At 50.6% G+C, this 18,234-nt stretch overlaps 1 protein-coding gene across 2 annotated transcripts in view; it reads left to right on the forward strand.

The window, feature by feature from the left end:
* The window catches only part of MROH7 (maestro heat like repeat family member 7), a 43,646-nt gene that overhangs the window by 7,518 nt on the left and 17,894 nt on the right, over positions 1 to 18,234 (forward strand). The window contains exons 2-13 of one of the 2 annotated variants that reach the window (XM_065879047.1): positions 2,791 to 2,864; positions 4,167 to 4,253; positions 5,175 to 5,254; positions 5,572 to 5,701; positions 7,912 to 8,007; positions 8,513 to 8,617; positions 8,830 to 8,965; positions 11,738 to 11,850; positions 12,258 to 12,434; positions 12,820 to 12,974; positions 15,130 to 15,268; positions 17,484 to 17,674. In XM_065879047.1, the coding sequence (XP_065735119.1) occupies positions 2,791 to 2,864; positions 4,167 to 4,253; positions 5,175 to 5,254; positions 5,572 to 5,701; positions 7,912 to 8,007; positions 8,513 to 8,617; positions 8,830 to 8,965; positions 11,738 to 11,850; positions 12,258 to 12,434; positions 12,820 to 12,974; positions 15,130 to 15,268; positions 17,484 to 17,674 (1,483 nt within the window). Of the gene's footprint in view, positions 1 to 2,790; positions 2,865 to 4,166; positions 4,254 to 5,174; positions 5,255 to 5,571; positions 5,702 to 7,911; positions 8,008 to 8,512; positions 8,618 to 8,829; positions 8,966 to 11,737; positions 11,851 to 12,257; positions 12,435 to 12,819; positions 12,975 to 15,129; positions 15,269 to 17,483; positions 17,675 to 18,234 lie in introns of those variants that run through there. The other variant, XM_065879056.1, reaches the window with a different exon arrangement.

The following is an 18,234-nucleotide window of genomic DNA, read 5'->3' on the forward strand; positions in this document are numbered from 1 at the left end:
ACTTTGTCCTTTCTCAAGATTGTCTATTCTAGGTGATTTACTTTTCCATACAGATTCTAAAAACAGCTTGTCTATTTCCATAAAATATAATAAAAATCTGTTAGATTTTCATTGGAATTTCATTGAATTTGTAAATCAATTTATGTAGCATTGTCTTCTTTATAAACTGTGTTTTCCAACCCATAGTCCATTTATATTTAATGTAATTATGGAGAGTTAAAAAATTTTTTTTTAATTTTAAACTGAAGTGTAGTTGATTTACAATTATGGGTAGCTTGATAGCTATCATCTTATGTTTGTATTCTTTGTTCTGCTTGCTCTATATTTCTTTTTTACTCCTTTTTTGGTTTTGGGGGTGTTTCTTCCTCCCTCTTTTCTCTGTTACTTGTGGGGAAGTTACTGTTTTAAGTCTTTTAGTGATTCTCTAGAAGTTACAATGTGCGTATTTAATTTATGACAAAGTCCAACTAATCAATGCATTTATCTTCCTCCCAGACAGTTTAAGACTTAGAAACATGTTAACCCCACTTAATCTCCCCCTCACCACCAATTTATATGCTCTCTTGGTAATGTATATTAATTCTGTCTTTTTCTTAACCCTGTAAACATTATTATTATTTTATGTAGTTAATGTTCTTATATTTACCAAAATATTAACCTCTTTTTCTTACTTGCTTGTTGCATCTCAGACCTTCCATCTGGGATTAATTCCCTTTTGCCTAAAATGCATCCTTTAGAATTTGCTTTAGTGAATTCTGCTGATGGCCGACTCTTTCCATTTTTGTCTGAAAATGCCTCTATTTATCCCTCATTCTTTAAAAAAAATTAAAACAATAAAAACTTGCAGAAAAGTTGAACTTACAGTATAAAAATTTTTTCTGAATAATTTGATAATAAGTTGCCAAATGATATCCTACCCATCTTGAATTTTAATATGTGTTTCTTACAATAAAAGATAAAAGTTAACCATCAGAATCAGGAAATTAATACTGATACACTGCTACCATCTAATCATCACGCCCCATTCAAATGTCACCAATTGTCCCAGTAATGTTCTTTATTAAAAAACGATACAGGTCAGAATCATTCATTGCTCTTTTTTGTCTCATCTGTTTTGTTTCCCCCAGCCCTCAGACTTTTCTTGGCTGTCATGTGCCTGATACACTGGAAGATTACAGGCCCGCTATTTTATAAGACGTGCCTCATTTTGGGTTTATCTGATGTGTCTTCATGATCAGATTCATGTCATACATCTTTGGCAGGAATAGCACAGACGTGATGCTTGGTTTTCCTCACTGCATCCTATCTGGTGGTGTATGATTCTGATTTGCTCCATTACTGGCGATGTTCACTTTGATCACTTGAGTACAACGGTTGCTGCCAAGGTTTTCCACTGTAAAGTCATTATTTACCCCTTTTTAGTAAATATTATGTATAAATATTATGTAAAAATGTTAAGGAGGTACTTTGAAACTATGTAAATATACCATTCCTCATCAAACTTTCAATTTAGTTATTTACTTATTTATATTAGTATGGACTTACGTTTTCCTAGTTTACTCGATGGACCATAATCTGTTGCTACCATCATTTATTGTGATACTCAAACTTTCCCGAGTTTAACCAAGGAATCCGTTTTGAGCAAGCTTTGTATCTCTTTGACGTGTTTCCATACTTCCTTGGGCTCTCTTCCTTGTTTTCTGATACGAGATGTCTCAGGCTCATCCTGCACTTTCTCTGCCCAAGTCCTAGAATCAGCCATTTCTCCAAGGAGACTTGTTCCTTTAGTACTTAGAAGCCAAGATTTGGTGCTAGCTCTATTCACTACTATTGAGGTGTCTCTGCTTCTCACTATTGACTCCATCCTCTGGTAGCCTCTGGTGGCCAAGTTACCCCTGAAGTTCCAGGGTCTCTCTCCTTGGGCTTCCCCTCAGCCCCCCTTAAGTCAAGGGCTCTATTGACCCTGCTCAGCCAATAGAGCCCATAGCTGGACCAATCACTGTGTCTGGGGGCACAGGACTCTCTTACTGGCCAAGCGTGGGTTCCAGGTCCACCTTTATTCATTTGTTTGTTTATTGACAATATTATATTGGTTTCAGGTGTAAAGCCCACCCTTATTTGAAGAGGGATGATGGGTGTGATTTGCAGCTTCACCTAGCTGTATGGAATGAGTAGCCTACATAGAAGACAGAGGCTTTTTCACCAGAAGAAAGATGAGGAACTTTGGGGCTGACAAAATAACATGTATCTACTATAACAAATAAGAGTTTAACTAGAAATTGTGATAACAACTGAAAGAAGAGAATAGGATGATGCACAAGAGGGTCACAGTGGGCCTTTCATTAGCCTGAAGGTCAGGGGAGGCCTCTTTGAGGAGTGGCAGGCAAGCAAAGACCTGAAGGATGGGGCTCTACCTGGGCAAGGGGGTGTGGCAGTGGAGCGGCCCAGGTAGAAGAAACTACCTGTGCAAAGGCCCTGAGGGGGAAGCTTGCTGGGCCTGGAAGGAGGCCAGTGTGGTGGGCGCATGGTGAGCGAGGGGAGAGCAGGGGGAGGTGAGGCTGGGGAGGTGGGCAGGGGAGACTGACCTGGCAGGGCCTTGAAGGCACTAACGAGGATGCTTGCTTTATGCTGGGTGAAATGGGGCCCCTGAAGGCTTTTAGGGATGGGAGCTCAGTCTGGCTGCTGGCGGAGTAAGGATTGGAGGGGCCCAGTGGGGGAGGTGGGAAGGGACTCTGCTACACCATATCTTTACCCTCCCTCTCCTCTCCTCAATGGAACTATGACCCGCAGGAGCCTTCGATGAAGTAGCCTCATGTCTGGTGAAGGTGCCAGGGCAGAGAGAGGATGGCAACAAAGTGGCTCTGGTATGCTTCCTGCTAACACCCACCTGACTTTTCTGGGATGCCCTCTCCCCCCGCGCCCACCCCACCCCCAGCATTCCTTGTTTCTCTGCCTGGCTCTTCTCTCCTCCTTGGTACTCATCATCTGGAACACAACAGGCTTTATAAGTTTATCTTGTTTCTTGTTATTCTCTCGCACTGGGATGCATCCTCCATAAATCAGGGATTTTTGTTTGTCTTATTCCCAGCTGCGTTCCTAGCACCTAGAGCAGTGCCTGGCATATCCTAGGTGCTCGATAACAGTTTTTTAAACCATGGAATGAATTGTGAGAGGGTTTCTAAAAGCGGAAGAAAAGGGAATTCCCTGGTGGTCCAGTGGTTAGGACTAGGGTTCGATCCCTGGTCGGAGGAGTAAGATCCTGCAAGCTGTGTGGCATGGCCAAATTAAAAAAAAGGGGGTGGGGTGGGGAGAAAAGCTAGATATGACCTTTTTCAGGACACAAGCCCAACCCAGGTCTTAGCCATGCAACAGGCCTCGGGAGGCCAGAGAAAGCCAGCATCTACAGATCTTGGTGAGGGCCAGTGGGGGCAGACTGGACAGGCTGGTGGTTGTGAGTGTGACACACGGAGTGTGGGTGAGCCTGGTTGGTGGACAGAGTCTGGAGGCAGGGGGCCCACCCAGGCCAGGCCGTGCAACCTGTTCTCTTGATGGGAGGGGTGGGAAAGAGCTTGTGGCATCTTTGACCCACCACACTGTCCATTAGATTTTCTTGTTTTGCTTCCTTTACTATATATTTTATCTGTTTCATGTTTCTTTCTTCTTCTGCCTTACGATAATGAGAACTAATAGGTTAATTAGATGTTGGTTAATGTTTTCCCTCTCTCAGGTTGCAGAATACCTTAATCCGTCTAGTGTGTGCCCTTAAGAAGGGTAGATATTAGAAGGCTCTTATCACTTACGATGGCATTTCAGCTTGAGGTGCTGGGACCCTTTCTGTCCCATTGGCTCCTGCCTCTTCTCCCTTGCTTGGAGAGGAGAGAATGCTTTGCAGTCCCTGTTATCTGGTCCTCCCCCAAATGCTAGCCTACAGGGATTATCCCCAACCTCCCCGCTGCCACCACGATCTTCTCAAGTCTTCAGCCCCCTCAAGTTCCCCTGTGGTTTCTCACTTGTGTTGAGCTGACACTGGGGGCTGGCAGCTGGGGAGTAGCAGGCCGGCTTGCCTGCAGGTGGCAGGTGGCTAAGGGGGGGGTGTAGGGACAGCCCCTGAGGGCTGGGTTCAGTGTGGCTCTCACCCTGCGGCTTTGCCCTCTGCTGCCCCCGAGGTCGAGAATGCCCTCAGCCTCCAGAAGAGCCAGGATGTGCTGGACGTGGAAGAAGAGAAGAAGATGACGGTGTGTGAGCAACTTGAGGTCTGTGACATCCGGGTGGGGAGGGGGCGGACGTCCTGAGTCCACCCACTGATGAGGCTGGAGTGGGGTGCGATGGGCAGAGCACAGTCGAGGCACAGACACTTGGGCTTGAGTCTCGGCTCCACCTCTAATTGCCCCCCACCTACCCTGGAGGAGCTCAGCCAAGTCACTTCCCCTCTCGGAGCCTCGCTCTTAATACCTCACAAATGACTGTGATAAAACCTGTGTCCTTGGTTTGTTGGGAGGACAGAACCCAAAGGTTAGTTCACTGTAAAGCCTTAGGCACCTGGGAGCAGTCGTTATTATTTTATACATTATTTCCCCCAAAATTCCTTCTGATGGGGAACCTCTGAAGGAACGTTCCTCTTCTCTTTGCTAAATACAGTCACTTCTCAGTTAACCACCAGAATGTTTGTGCTGGGATAACCACTGAAGTTTCCAGAATTATATTTAGCTATAACGAGAGAAAAAATCCTTGCCTTTGATACTTCCATTTAATTAATGTTAATTGAGCACCTACACGTCGTTGGTGCTAGATCAAAAGTGAGGAATTAGAAGGACATTTTAAAGGAATTCAACCGGACCACTTTCGAGGGCCATGCGTGGTGTTTTCTGCATTGGGTCGGTCCACGGTTTAGGTATACTTCCCCACCGTGGGGCTGTTGAAACAGTTCTTCCGGAGCCCTACATGGGGGGCGTGCAGCAGGGTAGGGCTTGTCACGTTTTTGGTGGCCTTGACCTGAGGGCTCTGGACAGGGCTTGAGCAGTCAGCTGGCTCCCCCCACTAGAGGCCAGGCAGGCTGTGGAGGCTGCCCACGCCGAGGGGCTGCCACGGCCTGCTCCGTGAGGAGGAATGGCCTCAGCCCTGGTGGTCTGTGGTGGCCTGTGCCCTCATTGACACCTCCGTGGTCCCCTGTCCAGAAGCAGATCCAGGAGGAGCCGCTGGATTCTCTCTTGAGCTCTGTCCGCCAGCAAGTCATGGAGACCCTGACCCAGCTGAGGTGACCACGGCCCCTTCCCCGAACCCCCTCCCCATTTCCTCTACCCACAGGCTCCACCTGTATCTTCTGGGGCCACTCTGCTGTGTGGGGCCCCAGCCCAATCCCGAGCCTTTTCTCTTCTCTTTGCCCAGCGCCTGCTGGGGCTGTCTGCCCTGCACCCCATTTCCCTCCTCCTACCCTCCTAATCTCGCGCTTTTGTGGATCTGAATCTCAGCCCTCACGCCAGCCCTGAATCCTTCGCTTCCTGCCTCCAGCCCCAGGCCCACCCCCCCGCACCCCGCCTCGCTCCATGCCCTTGCTTTCTGTCTCTTCCTCAGTCATTCCCAGCTTGTCCTGGGCGTGCAGGAACGGTCGGAGCTGGTGAACACGTGCATGAAGAGTGTGTTCTCCCTGCCCTCCGTGCAGGCCATGCAGGAGAGAGACGAAGACAGGGCTGAGGCCATACAGGTGAGGCAGGGCCCTCCCCAGTGGGGTCTCGGGGCTGCCTGGTGTCCTCAGAACGAGGCACGTTCCTGGACTCCCAGCAGGGAAAGGAAGGTGTTCTGGGAGGTAGATTTAAAAAATTTTTTTATTTATTTATTTTGGGTTGCATTGGGTCTTCGTTGCTGCGCGCGGGCTTTCTCTAGAGGCAGCGAGCAGGGGCTACTCTTCGTAGCAGTGCGTGGGCTTCTCATTGCAGTGGCTTCTCTTGTTGCAGAGCACGGGCTGTAGGTGTGCGGGCTTCCGTAGTTGTGGCACGTGGGCTCAGTAGTTGTGGCTCACAGGCTCTAGAGCTCAGGCTCGGTAGTTGTGGTGCACCGACTGAGCTGATCCGCGGCATGTGGGATCTTCCCGGACCAGTGCTCGAACCCGTGTCCCCTGCATTGGCAGGCGGATTCTTAACCACTGTGCCACCAGGGAAGTCCCCTGGGAGGTAGATTTGATGTTCACACTGTTCCTCAAGTAGCTTGGGCAGTTCACCTCCCCTCTCCTGGCCTGAGTAGGCACTCGATAAACATTTGGTGAATGTATGAATCTGCAGAATAAAGAATCCCTCATCTGAAGCACTGTCCACTTTGGGCTCTGCCCCATGAGGAGGATGTGGGAGACGTTGGCATGGCCTCAGGAGATGGCCAGAAGTGAGAGGAAAAGGCCTGAGGACAGGGCGAGTTGGGGCTGAGGCCTGGAAGTGGAACCTCAAGGGGCTCCCGTGAGCATCTTCAAACCCCTGCAAGATAGTCCCAGGAGGAGTGATCAGAGGCGACCCTTCATGTAGGATGGGGTCAGTGGGGGAGGTTAGGGAGAGGGATTTCAGCTCTGGGTGAGGCACTTGTACGCATCCTTTCATTCAGCAAATATTAACTGATGCCTAATCCAGAAGTACAAGGGAAGGATACAGTAGGGCTGAGGGCAGATTATCAAAGTATCACACAAATAAATGCAAAATTACAACAGTGGTACGTGTTGCAAGCGAGAAGTACTTGATGCTATGAAAACTATGAAGAGCCTGGAATTGGCGGAGCCTGAGTGTGTTGGGGGTCAGGGCTCGTGGTGCTGGAGGTGAGAGGTTACAGAAGAGCTAACTAGTTGAAGGGGATGGCAGAAGGAAGGGTGTGCCAGGCAGAGGGAGCAGCCCGAGGACGGAGAGAACATGGTGACCAAGGACAATAAGGAGGCAGTGTGGCTGGAGCCCAGAGGGTGAGGTGAGAGAGCCCTGGGGGCCGGACCAGCCCCAGGGTGAAGGTTCTGAGTCCCGGAGGTGGTGCACTTGAGAGAAGACCCAAAGGAGAGGGGGGACCCCCTGCTGGGTGTGAAGCGAGCAGTGCTTCACAGTGATGGGCCCCAGACGGGAGGGAAGGAGGAGGTGGTCGGTGAACGAGGCTTGCTTGGTGGTGGTGGTGTAAGCCTGGTGTGCACAGACTCAGGAAGCCTGGACAGAGACAACCTGGAAGGTAGATGTGGAGAGCAGTGGGAAGAGGGGAGGCAGGGGAGGGCGGGTCTCAGAGCACTGCTCAGCCTTGTGTGTGTGTAATGCTGGCACACTCCTGAGATAATTTCAGGACTGTGGTGTGGCTGAGGAAGGAAGAAACAACCGGGCAGAAGAGAGATGGCTCCTGGAAGGGGCAACTTAGAAAATCTATTTGGATCTAGGAGTAGTAATTGAAAAAAGAATCAGAACACTTCCCCAGAGACAGTAATATAAGTCACGCTGGTCGTCCGTTGACCTAGCTCTCACGGTTCCAGAGCTTTTTCCTACCCATCTTCTCATGCCCCTCACAAACCGAAACTTCCTTGTTCTGTGACCTTGGACAGGTGTCTCCTTATTGGTAGAATGAGAAAAACACTTTGAGGACAAAATGATATGGTTGTGCAAATCACGAGGCACGCACCTGGCCCGTGGTAGATTTTCAGTAAATGCGGGGCGTCTGATTCCTCCCCTTGTAAGCCAAGAAGGGCAGAGATAATAATTACCAATTTGTCGATAAGGAAACTGTAACCCATGGAGGGAAAGTAATCTGTCCAATATCACACACCAAGGTTAGTCTCAGAGGCGGGACAAGAAAGCAGCTCTCCTGGGTCCGAGTACCCCTTCTTCCCCTGACCCACACCAGGGGTCGCCTAGGGCTGGGGTCTGCTCCAGAGGTTCCCTAGTGGCTTGGTCCTCCTCCTGTCCACAGACACTTTACCGTCAGACCTTCGATGCCCTGCAGACACTTCTCAATGCCCTCTTTGTTGAGGACCCCACTCCTGCTGGGCTGAAGAGCATCTTGGAGGTACAGAGGCCGGGAGGAGAGCAAAGGCGGAGGACAATGGAGAATTGACTCGGGAGATCTGGGGGTGGGGGCTGGACCCAGAAAGAGTGATTTTACTTCAGGACGTCATCTTGTGCCAGGTCTCTGCTTCCCTGCCCCTCTCACAGGCTACGTCCCAAACTCCTGCCCCTTCACTCTCTCCCTATCCCCCATACTCCTGCTACAGCTGTCCCCATATCCTTGCTTTCCAAATTCTTGTTCCTGTCTCTCTCCTACCCTCGAGACTCTCCACCTTTCATCTCTCTCCTCACTGACCTTTGTCCTTCCTCTGGTCTCCCAGTCCTGTCCTCAGCTTCTGGACCCCATGTCTCCCCATGCTCTAAGAAAAGGAGGAGGGCTACAGCGGGTTGTCTTTATGCTGTCTCCCTAGAAGCTTCCTGATGATTGGTGAAGGCTGGCCTGCCCGTCCAGGCAGTAGACGCTGGCATCTAGCTTGTAGCTCTGAGTCTTGCCCTTTTCCCCACAGCCTCTGGGGCCCTGGATGAACTCTGGGAAGGCCCATGAGAGAGCACGGGCTGTGAAAAGCAATGTCTCTGTGTTGAACCACACGCTTCTGACCCTGCCTTTCTTTGTGAGTGGCCCTGGGAGGGGGGAGGGGCACTCCTAGGGAGAATCTTCCCAGCTCTGAGGGAGCCTGTGCATCCATCCAGAGATTCCCAGGTGGTTCCCACTATCCTCAGAGGCCTCAGCTCTCAGGGCCAGATCATCTAGCTCAGTTCACCATTTATGGTATAGCCTTATTAAACCTATAAGTCTCAATCCCTAAGATTATGACACAAACAGATGTCCTCGGGGTTCCCGGCACTGGGGCTTCTGCTGGGGAGGCTCATCATTCGCGTCGGGGATCCTGATGAGGAGATTGGCCGGGAAGCTCTGGACGGCATCACCATCCTCTACACCATCTTGGAGCTTCAAAAACGTAAGCCCTTTGGAGTGCCTCTAATACAAGGCTTTTGAGCAGGTACTCAGCCTAGGAATTGAATGGAGCCATGGCAACAAGGCACTGGGGGGATATGGAAGAGACCCACACAGAGTCCAATGGGGTCTGGAAATCAGTGTGAAGACTTAGTCCCCACAGAACTAGGAGACAGAGGTGACAAACAAAGCCGTTTTGACTTAAGCAATGCTTCTATGTATGCTTCTCCTCATTCTTCCAAGTTTAATTTGTGACTCGTTTTCACATTCCCATGCCACCATGTACACCCACGCATAATAGCCCCAGTGTCCTGGGTTTTGCTCTGTCTTCCCCCACTAGACTATAAGTTCATTTGAGTCTGTGTCTTGTTCACCACTGTATTCCCAAGATCTAGCCCTGGGCCTGGCACATGGTGGGTGCTCAGTGAATATTTTTTTTTTTTTTTTTTATGCGTTACGCGGGCCTCTCACTGTCGTGGCCTCTCCCGTTGCGGAGGACAGGCTCCGGACGCGCAGGCTCAGCGGCCATGGCTCACGGGCCCAGCCGCTCCGCGGCACGTGGGATCCTCCCAGACCGGGGCACGAACCCGTGTCCCCTGCATCGGCAGGCGGACTCTCAACCACTGCGCCACCAGGGAAGCCCGCTCAGTGAATATTTATTGGATGAATGAACAAAGAGCAGATCCTATCTTGGAATCTGGAGTGGCTAAAACCTGTAGGTGGGAGTACATCTCCGGATTCAGCTGCAGGGAGCTCGCGATATGGTATGGGCTGCCACAGAAACCCAGCTGGGACTGCACCTAGAGGTGTGCAGTATCAACTGTTACTTGCCTCCTTCCTTTCTCCAGAGTCCCAACTCTGCTCCAAACCAAAGAACCTTGGCACATTGTTCAAACTTCCCTGGCTCTGGAGGCAGAGTGACCTGGGTACAAGACCTAGCTCTGGCCCTTCCTAGCTGTGTGATCTTAGGCAAGTATTTTTCTTGTCAAGGCCTAGATTTCCTCATTTGTAAAAAAGGACACAATAGGATATAACTCACAAGCTTTTTGGAAGATTAAATGAGATCATATATGTAAAAAGACCAGCTCATTCCACATATTATAGGTACTTGCCAAATAGAGTTTCCTTTCTCCCCATCCCTACAAGGATCATCTTATTAGTTTCAACCTTTGGGGATATGGCTGGTGTCCCTGCTCTTGTTCTTTAGCATTTGGGGCAAAGATTTAGCCCCTAGGAGATTTCCCCTGCTGCCCAGGAACCACTCAGACCTCCTGAGTGATAGATGAAGGTGATATAAGCCATGTTAATGATCAATCTTAGGGACAGGAATAGTATACACCAAATTAGTATTGCCAGATTTAGCAAATAAAAATATAGGACACCCAGTTAAATCTGAATTTCAGATAAAAGGTAAATACCTTTTGGTATATTTGAGACATACTTTCACTAAAAATTGTTTATCTGAAATTCACATTTACTGGGTATCTTGTATTTTGTCTGGTGACCCTAAGACAAACCCACCCTGTTAGATTCTCAAGGAGTGGAATGGTTTATCCAGGGCCCCTGACTGTAGGAAGCGGCAAAGCTAGGATTTGAATCTGGGTCTGCCTGATTCCAGGTCTCAATCTCCTTCCTTTTACAAACAACCTGCATACTTAGTCCATATGTTATTCCGCCTCAATGGCTCTTTCTTATGCCTGTGTCTCGCACACCCTGGGGCATCCAGGTAGGACCCACTCCAGGCCACAGTTAGGCTCAGGAAATGTTCCTGAAACGTGTTTCCTTCAGCAGAAAATAAGGAGCCCACACATGTAGGTACTATTCTAGGCACTCGGGACACGGAAGAAAAAAGATGAATTCAATAATCCTCCAGTTGAGCTTATCTTGTTGTCAGGAGACAATGAACAAAAAAACGAGTAACACCTATAGTAAGTCAAGCGATGATTAGTATCACAGAAAAAAGAAGAAAACAGAAAAGGGGGATTGGGAACACCGGGGGTAAGGGAATTGCAACTTAATAGAGGTGTTGCCACACACACACCAGGAAGGCAAAACTGGAACAGAAAAATTCACTGGTGAGATGTGAAGCCACGGAACTCTCACACGCTGCTGGTGGGGGCATAATTGGTCCCCACTGTGGAAAACTGTTTGGCAATATCCCCTGAAGCTGAACCCGTACCCACCTTAGGACACAATTCCAATCCCAGCTATGTGCCTACAAATGTGTACCTATAGTCACCAAAAGGCATGGACTAGACGTGTTAGAACATTCAGATCAGCACTAGGCATAATAGCTGGAAACAACCCAAATATCCATCAGAAGTAGGACAGATCAATAAATTGTAGTATATTCATACCGTGGAAAATTATACAGCACTGGGAGTGAGTGAACCCATGCAACTTGCAGCGGTGTGGATGAATCTCACCCACATAAGGTTGAGTGAAAGCCAGACATGAAGGATAACATACAGTATGAGTCCATTTATATAAAGTCCAACAGCAAGGAGATTGAATCTGCGGGTTTAGGAGTCAGAATAGTGGTTACCCTGAGTAGGGGAGGAGGATAGTGGACTGAAATGGGGGCACCGGAGGGTCTTCTGGGGTGCTGACCGTGTTCTGTTTCTTGACCTGGGTGTCCACTACAAGGACATGCTCACCGTGAAAAATGACCCCGCTGGTCACCTATGATTTAGGCACATGCTACATCTACGTTTAACAAAAAGTTAAAAGACAAAATAGGTGGTCAGGCCTCACTGAAAAGGTTCTTTGCTTGCAGGAGCCAGAGATAAGGAAGAGACCGATAAGAAGGAGCTGTATGAGAACAACAAGCATTTCCTGGGCCCCTACAACCCTGTCAGCCCGTGCCAGAACATTCTGCATGTTATCACGGTGACCACCTACTCCCCAACAGCCCTGGGCCTTCCTGGGGCGACGGGGACAAGGGAGGAGGGGCAGTACCAGCCTGCCCCAGTGCTTCCTCCTCCCTTTCCATCCTTCCAGGCTCAATTCCCTTTATGTTCCTTTACATGCTTTCCTTGACCACACAGGCCCATCCTGTGGGCTCCCAACCCCTCTGGTCTGCGCCACAGTGCGTGGGCCGTGTCACCAGCTCTGGGGGCAGGGGCCATGTCACCCCTTCTTTTGGAGCTCCTCCTCAAAGTGTTTGACACTCACGGATTCACTGAGTATATGGCCCCCTGCTGTCCTCTGCATATGTCTGGTGGTGTTAGGGCGTCCATGTACGGCTCACTCTGGGTCTGCCCATGTGTGTCAGGATCTCCATGCCTTTGTTTCAGGAATTTGGAGACTTCCTGGGGCCCCAACAGGTAAAGGACCTGCTGCTAGCGGCCCTGGAAGGGCTGAAAGGTGGCTCAGAGGCTTGGGGCAAGGACTCGGGGGAAATGATGCAGCTGGCCTCGGAGGTCACACTCAGCTCGGTGCTGGAGCGGTACCGACACAGGGCACTGGAGGTGGTAAGGCCCTCTGGGGGCAGGGGCTGGGCTGGGAAACCCCACAGGGCCCACTCATCCCTCAGGCAGGGCAGGGCTGGTGGTGGCTGAGTTCCAGATGCTCCCAACTGGCAGGTGAGAAAGAACTCGCTTATCGGCCCCAAAGACAGCTCAACTATCAAGTGTGGGGTGGGGGAGGGCAGCAAAGACAAGCTGTCTCCCAGGGAAGGGGCGGCTGCTCTGTCTGCCCGTCTCCCCTTTTCTTCCCTCTGCGCCCTCCTCTCCCCTCTCTCTCCCCACACCCTGTCACCCCCTTCCTTCCTCCTCCTGTCTCCCTGCTCCCCCATCACCCCCTTGGCTTCTCCACTTGGCCCTCTGCCTGCTCCTGGCCACCCTGGCTGTACCCCAGATTCCAGAAATCATGCAGGGTATCTATGTGCACCTGAGCCACATTCAGAAGCCACGGGCCCGAGAGGTGGCCCTGCTGCCCGTCCCTCTCCTGGCCAGCTCCTTCATGACCGAGGTCGTCGTGGCCCTGCTCATGTGTCCCCTTCCACTGGACAGGTACCAAGTGAGGGGGGCTTCCAGCCACTAGACTTCAGAGGGTTGATATAGCCCTGTTCCTGGGCTAGGAATCCCTTCTTCTACCAGAGGAGCCCCTCGCCCTCCCAGGTGGTCCCTCTTCTGTGATCTATGATGCTTGTGACAACCGTTAAGTCCTTCCTGAGCACTGCCAGGTGTCTGTGCTGTACACTTGTATGTTTTCTCACAAGTGTAACAACCCAATTCTATAGATAAGGAAACTGAGGCTCATGGGAAGCTTTCTAGCCCTAGGCACCTACTGAACAGGCAACAGAATGAGGACCTAAACTCGTATCTGACCAACTCCAAGCCCAGAGCGCTTCAATGATGCCATGAAAGTAGGACTGAGTGTTGGTCCTGATTCTGCCTCCAGTTGCTCTGTGGTCTTGAGTAGCCTGCTTGCCCTCTCTGGGCTTGAGTTTTCCCCCAAATGCAAAAGGAAGAAATAATCCCCCCATTCTCACCCCAAATGGGTGGTCGTGACAAGTAATGCAGCCGGTCGTGCTGAGTGCCTGCCCTGTGCTCCATGCTGTCAGCCTTCAGGGACCTCTGGTCTGATGGGCAGAGGGGCCAGTGGCCAGACGGTGACGAGCTCGTGAGCAGGGGAGACAAATCTGGCTGCTCCAGTCCCCCAGCTCAGGAAACGCTCCCACACCTTTGAATGAAAACAAGGCAGAAGCGTGTGATCCACATCTTAAGGGAGTTGGTTGAGAGTGAATGGAAAAGAATGATGCAGAACTGTGCAAGTGAGGTGCGCTTCTAACCAGGAGAGCTGGTGTCATTCATAGAAACCAAGATCAGTGCAGGGGTGACACACGCCCATCTCCCACCTGGAAGAATTTAACCCTTTCTGGCTTCACTGGAAACCAGGGAGTTTTCTTCTTGGAGCCACTAAACATTCAGACTCGAGACTGCCAGGGCCATACCTGACCTCAGTTACTCAGGACATAGGACAGGGCAGAGTCCTTACAGCAGCCTGTGTAGCAGGCCAGACAGAGCTGAGACAAAATTTAAGGAGGCCTCGCTCTCAATTGCCACTCCTGTGCTTGCCTGATTGGAGGACCTCCTTAAATGTTGTGCCCTGGATGCCTCACTTTCCTCAATCTAGTATTGGCCCTGGTCCTCCCAGGTGAAAGGTGTAGGTGCTGCACTGGCTTAAGTGGCTCAGGCTTCAAAAGAACTAGTGTCTCTTACAATAACTGTCTAGACTTTGCTTCCAGGATCCCCACAGGGACAAGCCCAGTCACAAGAGTCACTGCACCCTGAGAAGCCCAATGCCACAGCGTCCCCAATGGTCCTTCTAGTTAATTTATATTTCCTCCAGCCCAGACGCAATTTACCAATTGGGTCATTTTTACCGTAAGCAATGTTGCCTAGCAACATAGTTGACATACTATCTTTATCAGGTTTCCAGGGGAACGGAGCTGGAAAGTTAATGGAAGGTTCAAATCTTAAGCAGAAGGGGGAAAGGGTTTTGTTAACCCTTTAGTGCACTGGCCCTGTCAGCATTTTCACCTCCCCATGATAGGAGTGCCTACAGGCTGGTGCCTGCTGGCCCAGATGCTATCCCCTGCTTGGTATACTGCCTTCTAAGGGACAGGAGTGGGCCCTCCTTGACATTATGTGACAAATGCAAGATCTAGGCCCCAAAGGGCTCCTTGGCATAGAAGAACAGACACAGGCTTTGGAGTTATCAGGCCTGGTCACTTCTGGTCTCCGTAGCTCATTAGCCGTGTAGTCTTGGACCGGTGATTTCACCTCTCTGAGCCTTAACTCCATATCTGTAAAATTAGAATAATAGCCCACCTTGAGGGTCAGTGTAAGAATCCAGTGACCTTGAGTACCTTGACTATCTTGCTCACGTCTGCTGGCAGACAGCAGATGCTCAAGATTTGCTGAAGTAATAAATTGTATGCAAAGTACCTGGTAAAGTAAGTACCTGAGTCATAGGGTTTTCGATAATTGTTAGCCCCCCGCCTCTTAGGGAGCGTTTTCTTGTCCATTCCAGAAATTTTCTGGTACATCCATGGATGCCATTTCAAAGGCACCTTCCCTTCACCCTCCCCAAACAATTGGGTGGCAGGGTGTGCCCCACTGCCCTGGTCCCCACTAACCATCCCCACCCTTGACCCCCCAGCAATGGAGCAGAGATGTGGAGGCAGCTGATACTCCGCAAGCCCAGCTGTGACGTCCGAGATCTCCTGGATCTGCTCCTGACCAGCCTGAAGGAAAAGCCTGTTACCAAGAAGGGCCGGGCCTCCATTGTGCCCCTAGCAGTGAGGACACCCCACCCCGCTCCATCACTGCCCCATCCCCTCCTCCCCTCCCCCTGAGTTCTGCACACCCATCTTCTAGTTCCCTGCTCTTCTAGGAACTAACTGTGTGGCCTTCCAGGAACTAACAGCAAGTCTGTCTCTGGGCTCTTGTTTGTGATCCACTGGACGACAATAGTACTGTTACTTACAGTGACGGCAGCAGCCTGGAATAGTGGACACAGAATGACCTGGGACTCGCAGACCTTAGTCTGAGGCCTGGCTTTGCTCAGGTTTTGTAACCTGAGCAAGTCACTTCACCTCCCTGAGGCTCACTCTCTGCCTCTGTAAATGGAAATAATAGTATCCACCTCGTATGGCAGTTGGGAAAATTAAACGAGGTAACTCGTTCACTCATTTAGCAACATAAAATGTTTAAGTGCTTCTGCTGCCAGTCTCAGAGGTCGGCCCTGGGAACACGGAGGGAAAGGGCTCTGACTGCAGGAACAGGGCTGAGTGGAGAGACAGATTTCTCTCTGCTTCTGTCACCAACCCCCTGGTCCTAGCCAGCTGGATAATACCCCCACTCATCTCCTTGCTTCCACTCCAGCCCCTCCAATCTGTACTACAGCTAAAAAAATCTTTGAGAAATGCACATCTGCTCTTCTCAACCCTCTCAATGGCTTCCCATTGCCCTTGAGAGTAACACAGCGCTCCTACCTGTGTGCTACAAGGCCCTGCACCCCTCACCGGCCTCGTGCCCTCACCCCTCACCGTGATCCTCTTGCTTGCATGGGTCCAACCTCGTTGTTCTTTGTCAGATCTTCGTCTTCTTCTTTTTTAAATATTTATTTATTTGGTTGCGCCGGGTCTTAGTTGCAGCAGGCGGGCATCTTAGTGTGGCATACATGTGGGATCTAGTTCCCTGACCAGGGATGTAAGCTGGACCCCCTGCATTGGGAGCGTGGAGTCTTATTCACTGTGCCACCAGGGAAGTTCCCTGTCAGATCTTCTTAAACACTGCTATCTTCTGTCACAGGGCCTTTGCACATGCTGTTTCCTCTGCCTAGACTGCTATCCACCAAGTTAACTTCTGCTCAACCCTTAGCTCTTATCACCTCCTCAGGGAAGCCCTCCCTGATTTCTCTGACCAGATCAAATTGGTGCATATTATACTTTGCTTCACATACTTTATCTTGGGAGAGTTTACCCCAGCTGTGATTTAACAATACTGTGTGTGTGTGTGTGGGGGGGTGTCATTTGGGTAATCAGTGAGATGCATGAACTCAGTGCCTGAGCCTGATATCCTCCAAGTCCAACACATACCTGGCACACAATAGACTCAAAAATTTTTTGTTGGATTGATCAATTTATTTAACAGGTTTTGAGCACCTACTATGTGCCAGGCATACTCATAAGTTCTGGGGATTCAGCAGAGAGCAAGACAAGCTGGTGGAGGGAAGCAAATAAAGAGGAGCGAGTGGTGTTATCCCTTTACGGAGGAAGACACTGATGCTCAGAGACATTCCACGTCTCATGTAAGGTCACACAGCTAGTGAGTGGTGGTGCCAGGACTCAGATCTCCTGCCCCGGAATCCCGTGCCTTACCACTGGATCTCTCTGCCTCTCTCCCCCAGCACTGAGTTCCATGACTAGGGCACCAGCACCCATTCCTTCCATGGTTTGGGCATTCATGCACTCCTCCTCTGAACACTGTGTGTTGGTGTATTCTCATGTCATTCAGAGGAGGCAGTGAGGGCAGCCTAGTTTAACGGCCCTCAACCAAGAGGCAACTGGTGTCCCCCTCACCGTCTGTGTGCCTGTGTTATGAACCAGAAAGAGGCGGGGCTCGCTACAGCGCATAATCTGAAAACCTGGCTTCAAGTCCCAGCTCTGCCCCCGGGAGGCTGGGTGACCTTGGGCAAGTCTCTTCACCCCTCTGAGCTTGTCTCCTCCCCTGCACAGTGGGATGAAGACTCTACCTCACAAATGTGGGAAGAGATCCTCCCACCATGATTCTTCCAGGGGTGTGTCAAAGGCAAAGGGTCACTGTGATTTTCCTGGGGCAGGGCTCACCCAGAGAGCTAGGAGTCGGGGTGTGGTAGTTGGGGGGGAATCTGGGCTTGCCCAAGTTGGGCCAGAGAAGAGCAAAGATCCAGAGCCAGCCTCCTAGAGAAGCAGTCCAGGCCCTGCCAGGAGTGCTGGGACATCTAACAGACCCCGCCCCCTGCCCCACCAGGCAGCCAGCGGCCTCTGTGAGCTCCTGTCCGTCAACAGCTGCATGGGCCACGTGAGGCGCATCTACCCCCAGCTGCTCCTGGCCCTGCTCATTCAAGTCCATTACCACATCGGCCTCAACCTGCCTGGCCACGTGGTTTCCTGCAAGGACGCCAAGAAAGACGGACAGCCCTCTGGTTTCATGCCTGTATGGTATGTTCCTACTGTCCCCGGCAGTAGGGGGAGGGCCACCAGCAAGGGCCTTTCCGAAAGTCTTTAGGGCAATTGATCAGTAGAAATTAGCTTTGGGACTAGAAGAGAAAACAGACGTGCACTTTTTTTTCTTTTTTAATTTATTATTTATTTTTGGCTGCGATGGGTCTTTGTTGCTGTGTGTGGGCTTTCTCTAGTTGTGGTGACCGGGGGCTACTCTTTGTTGTGGTGCACGGGCTGTAGGTGCATGGGCTTCAGTAGTCCTGGCTTGCGGGCTCTAGAGCGCGGGCTCAGTAGTTGTGGCCTCTGGGCTTAGTTGCTCCGTGGCATGTGGGATCTTCCTGGATCAGGGCTTGATCCCATGTCCCCTGCATTGGCAGGCGGATTCTTAACCACTGCACCACCAGGGAAGTCCTCAGGTGCACATTTTTATGAGAGAGCCAAGCATGTGTTAAACAACTGTTTGTGAGCACCTGCAGGGCATGTCCTCTGCTTAGTGCTGAATGGCAGGGAAGAATCAGCTTCCCCCAAGGAGCTCGCCATTTCGGTTTTCCTCCTCC

This window comes from Phocoena phocoena, chromosome 1, assembly GCF_963924675.1.
Source record: "Phocoena phocoena chromosome 1, mPhoPho1.1, whole genome shotgun sequence".
NCBI classification, from domain to species: domain Eukaryota; kingdom Metazoa; phylum Chordata; class Mammalia; order Artiodactyla; family Phocoenidae; genus Phocoena; species Phocoena phocoena.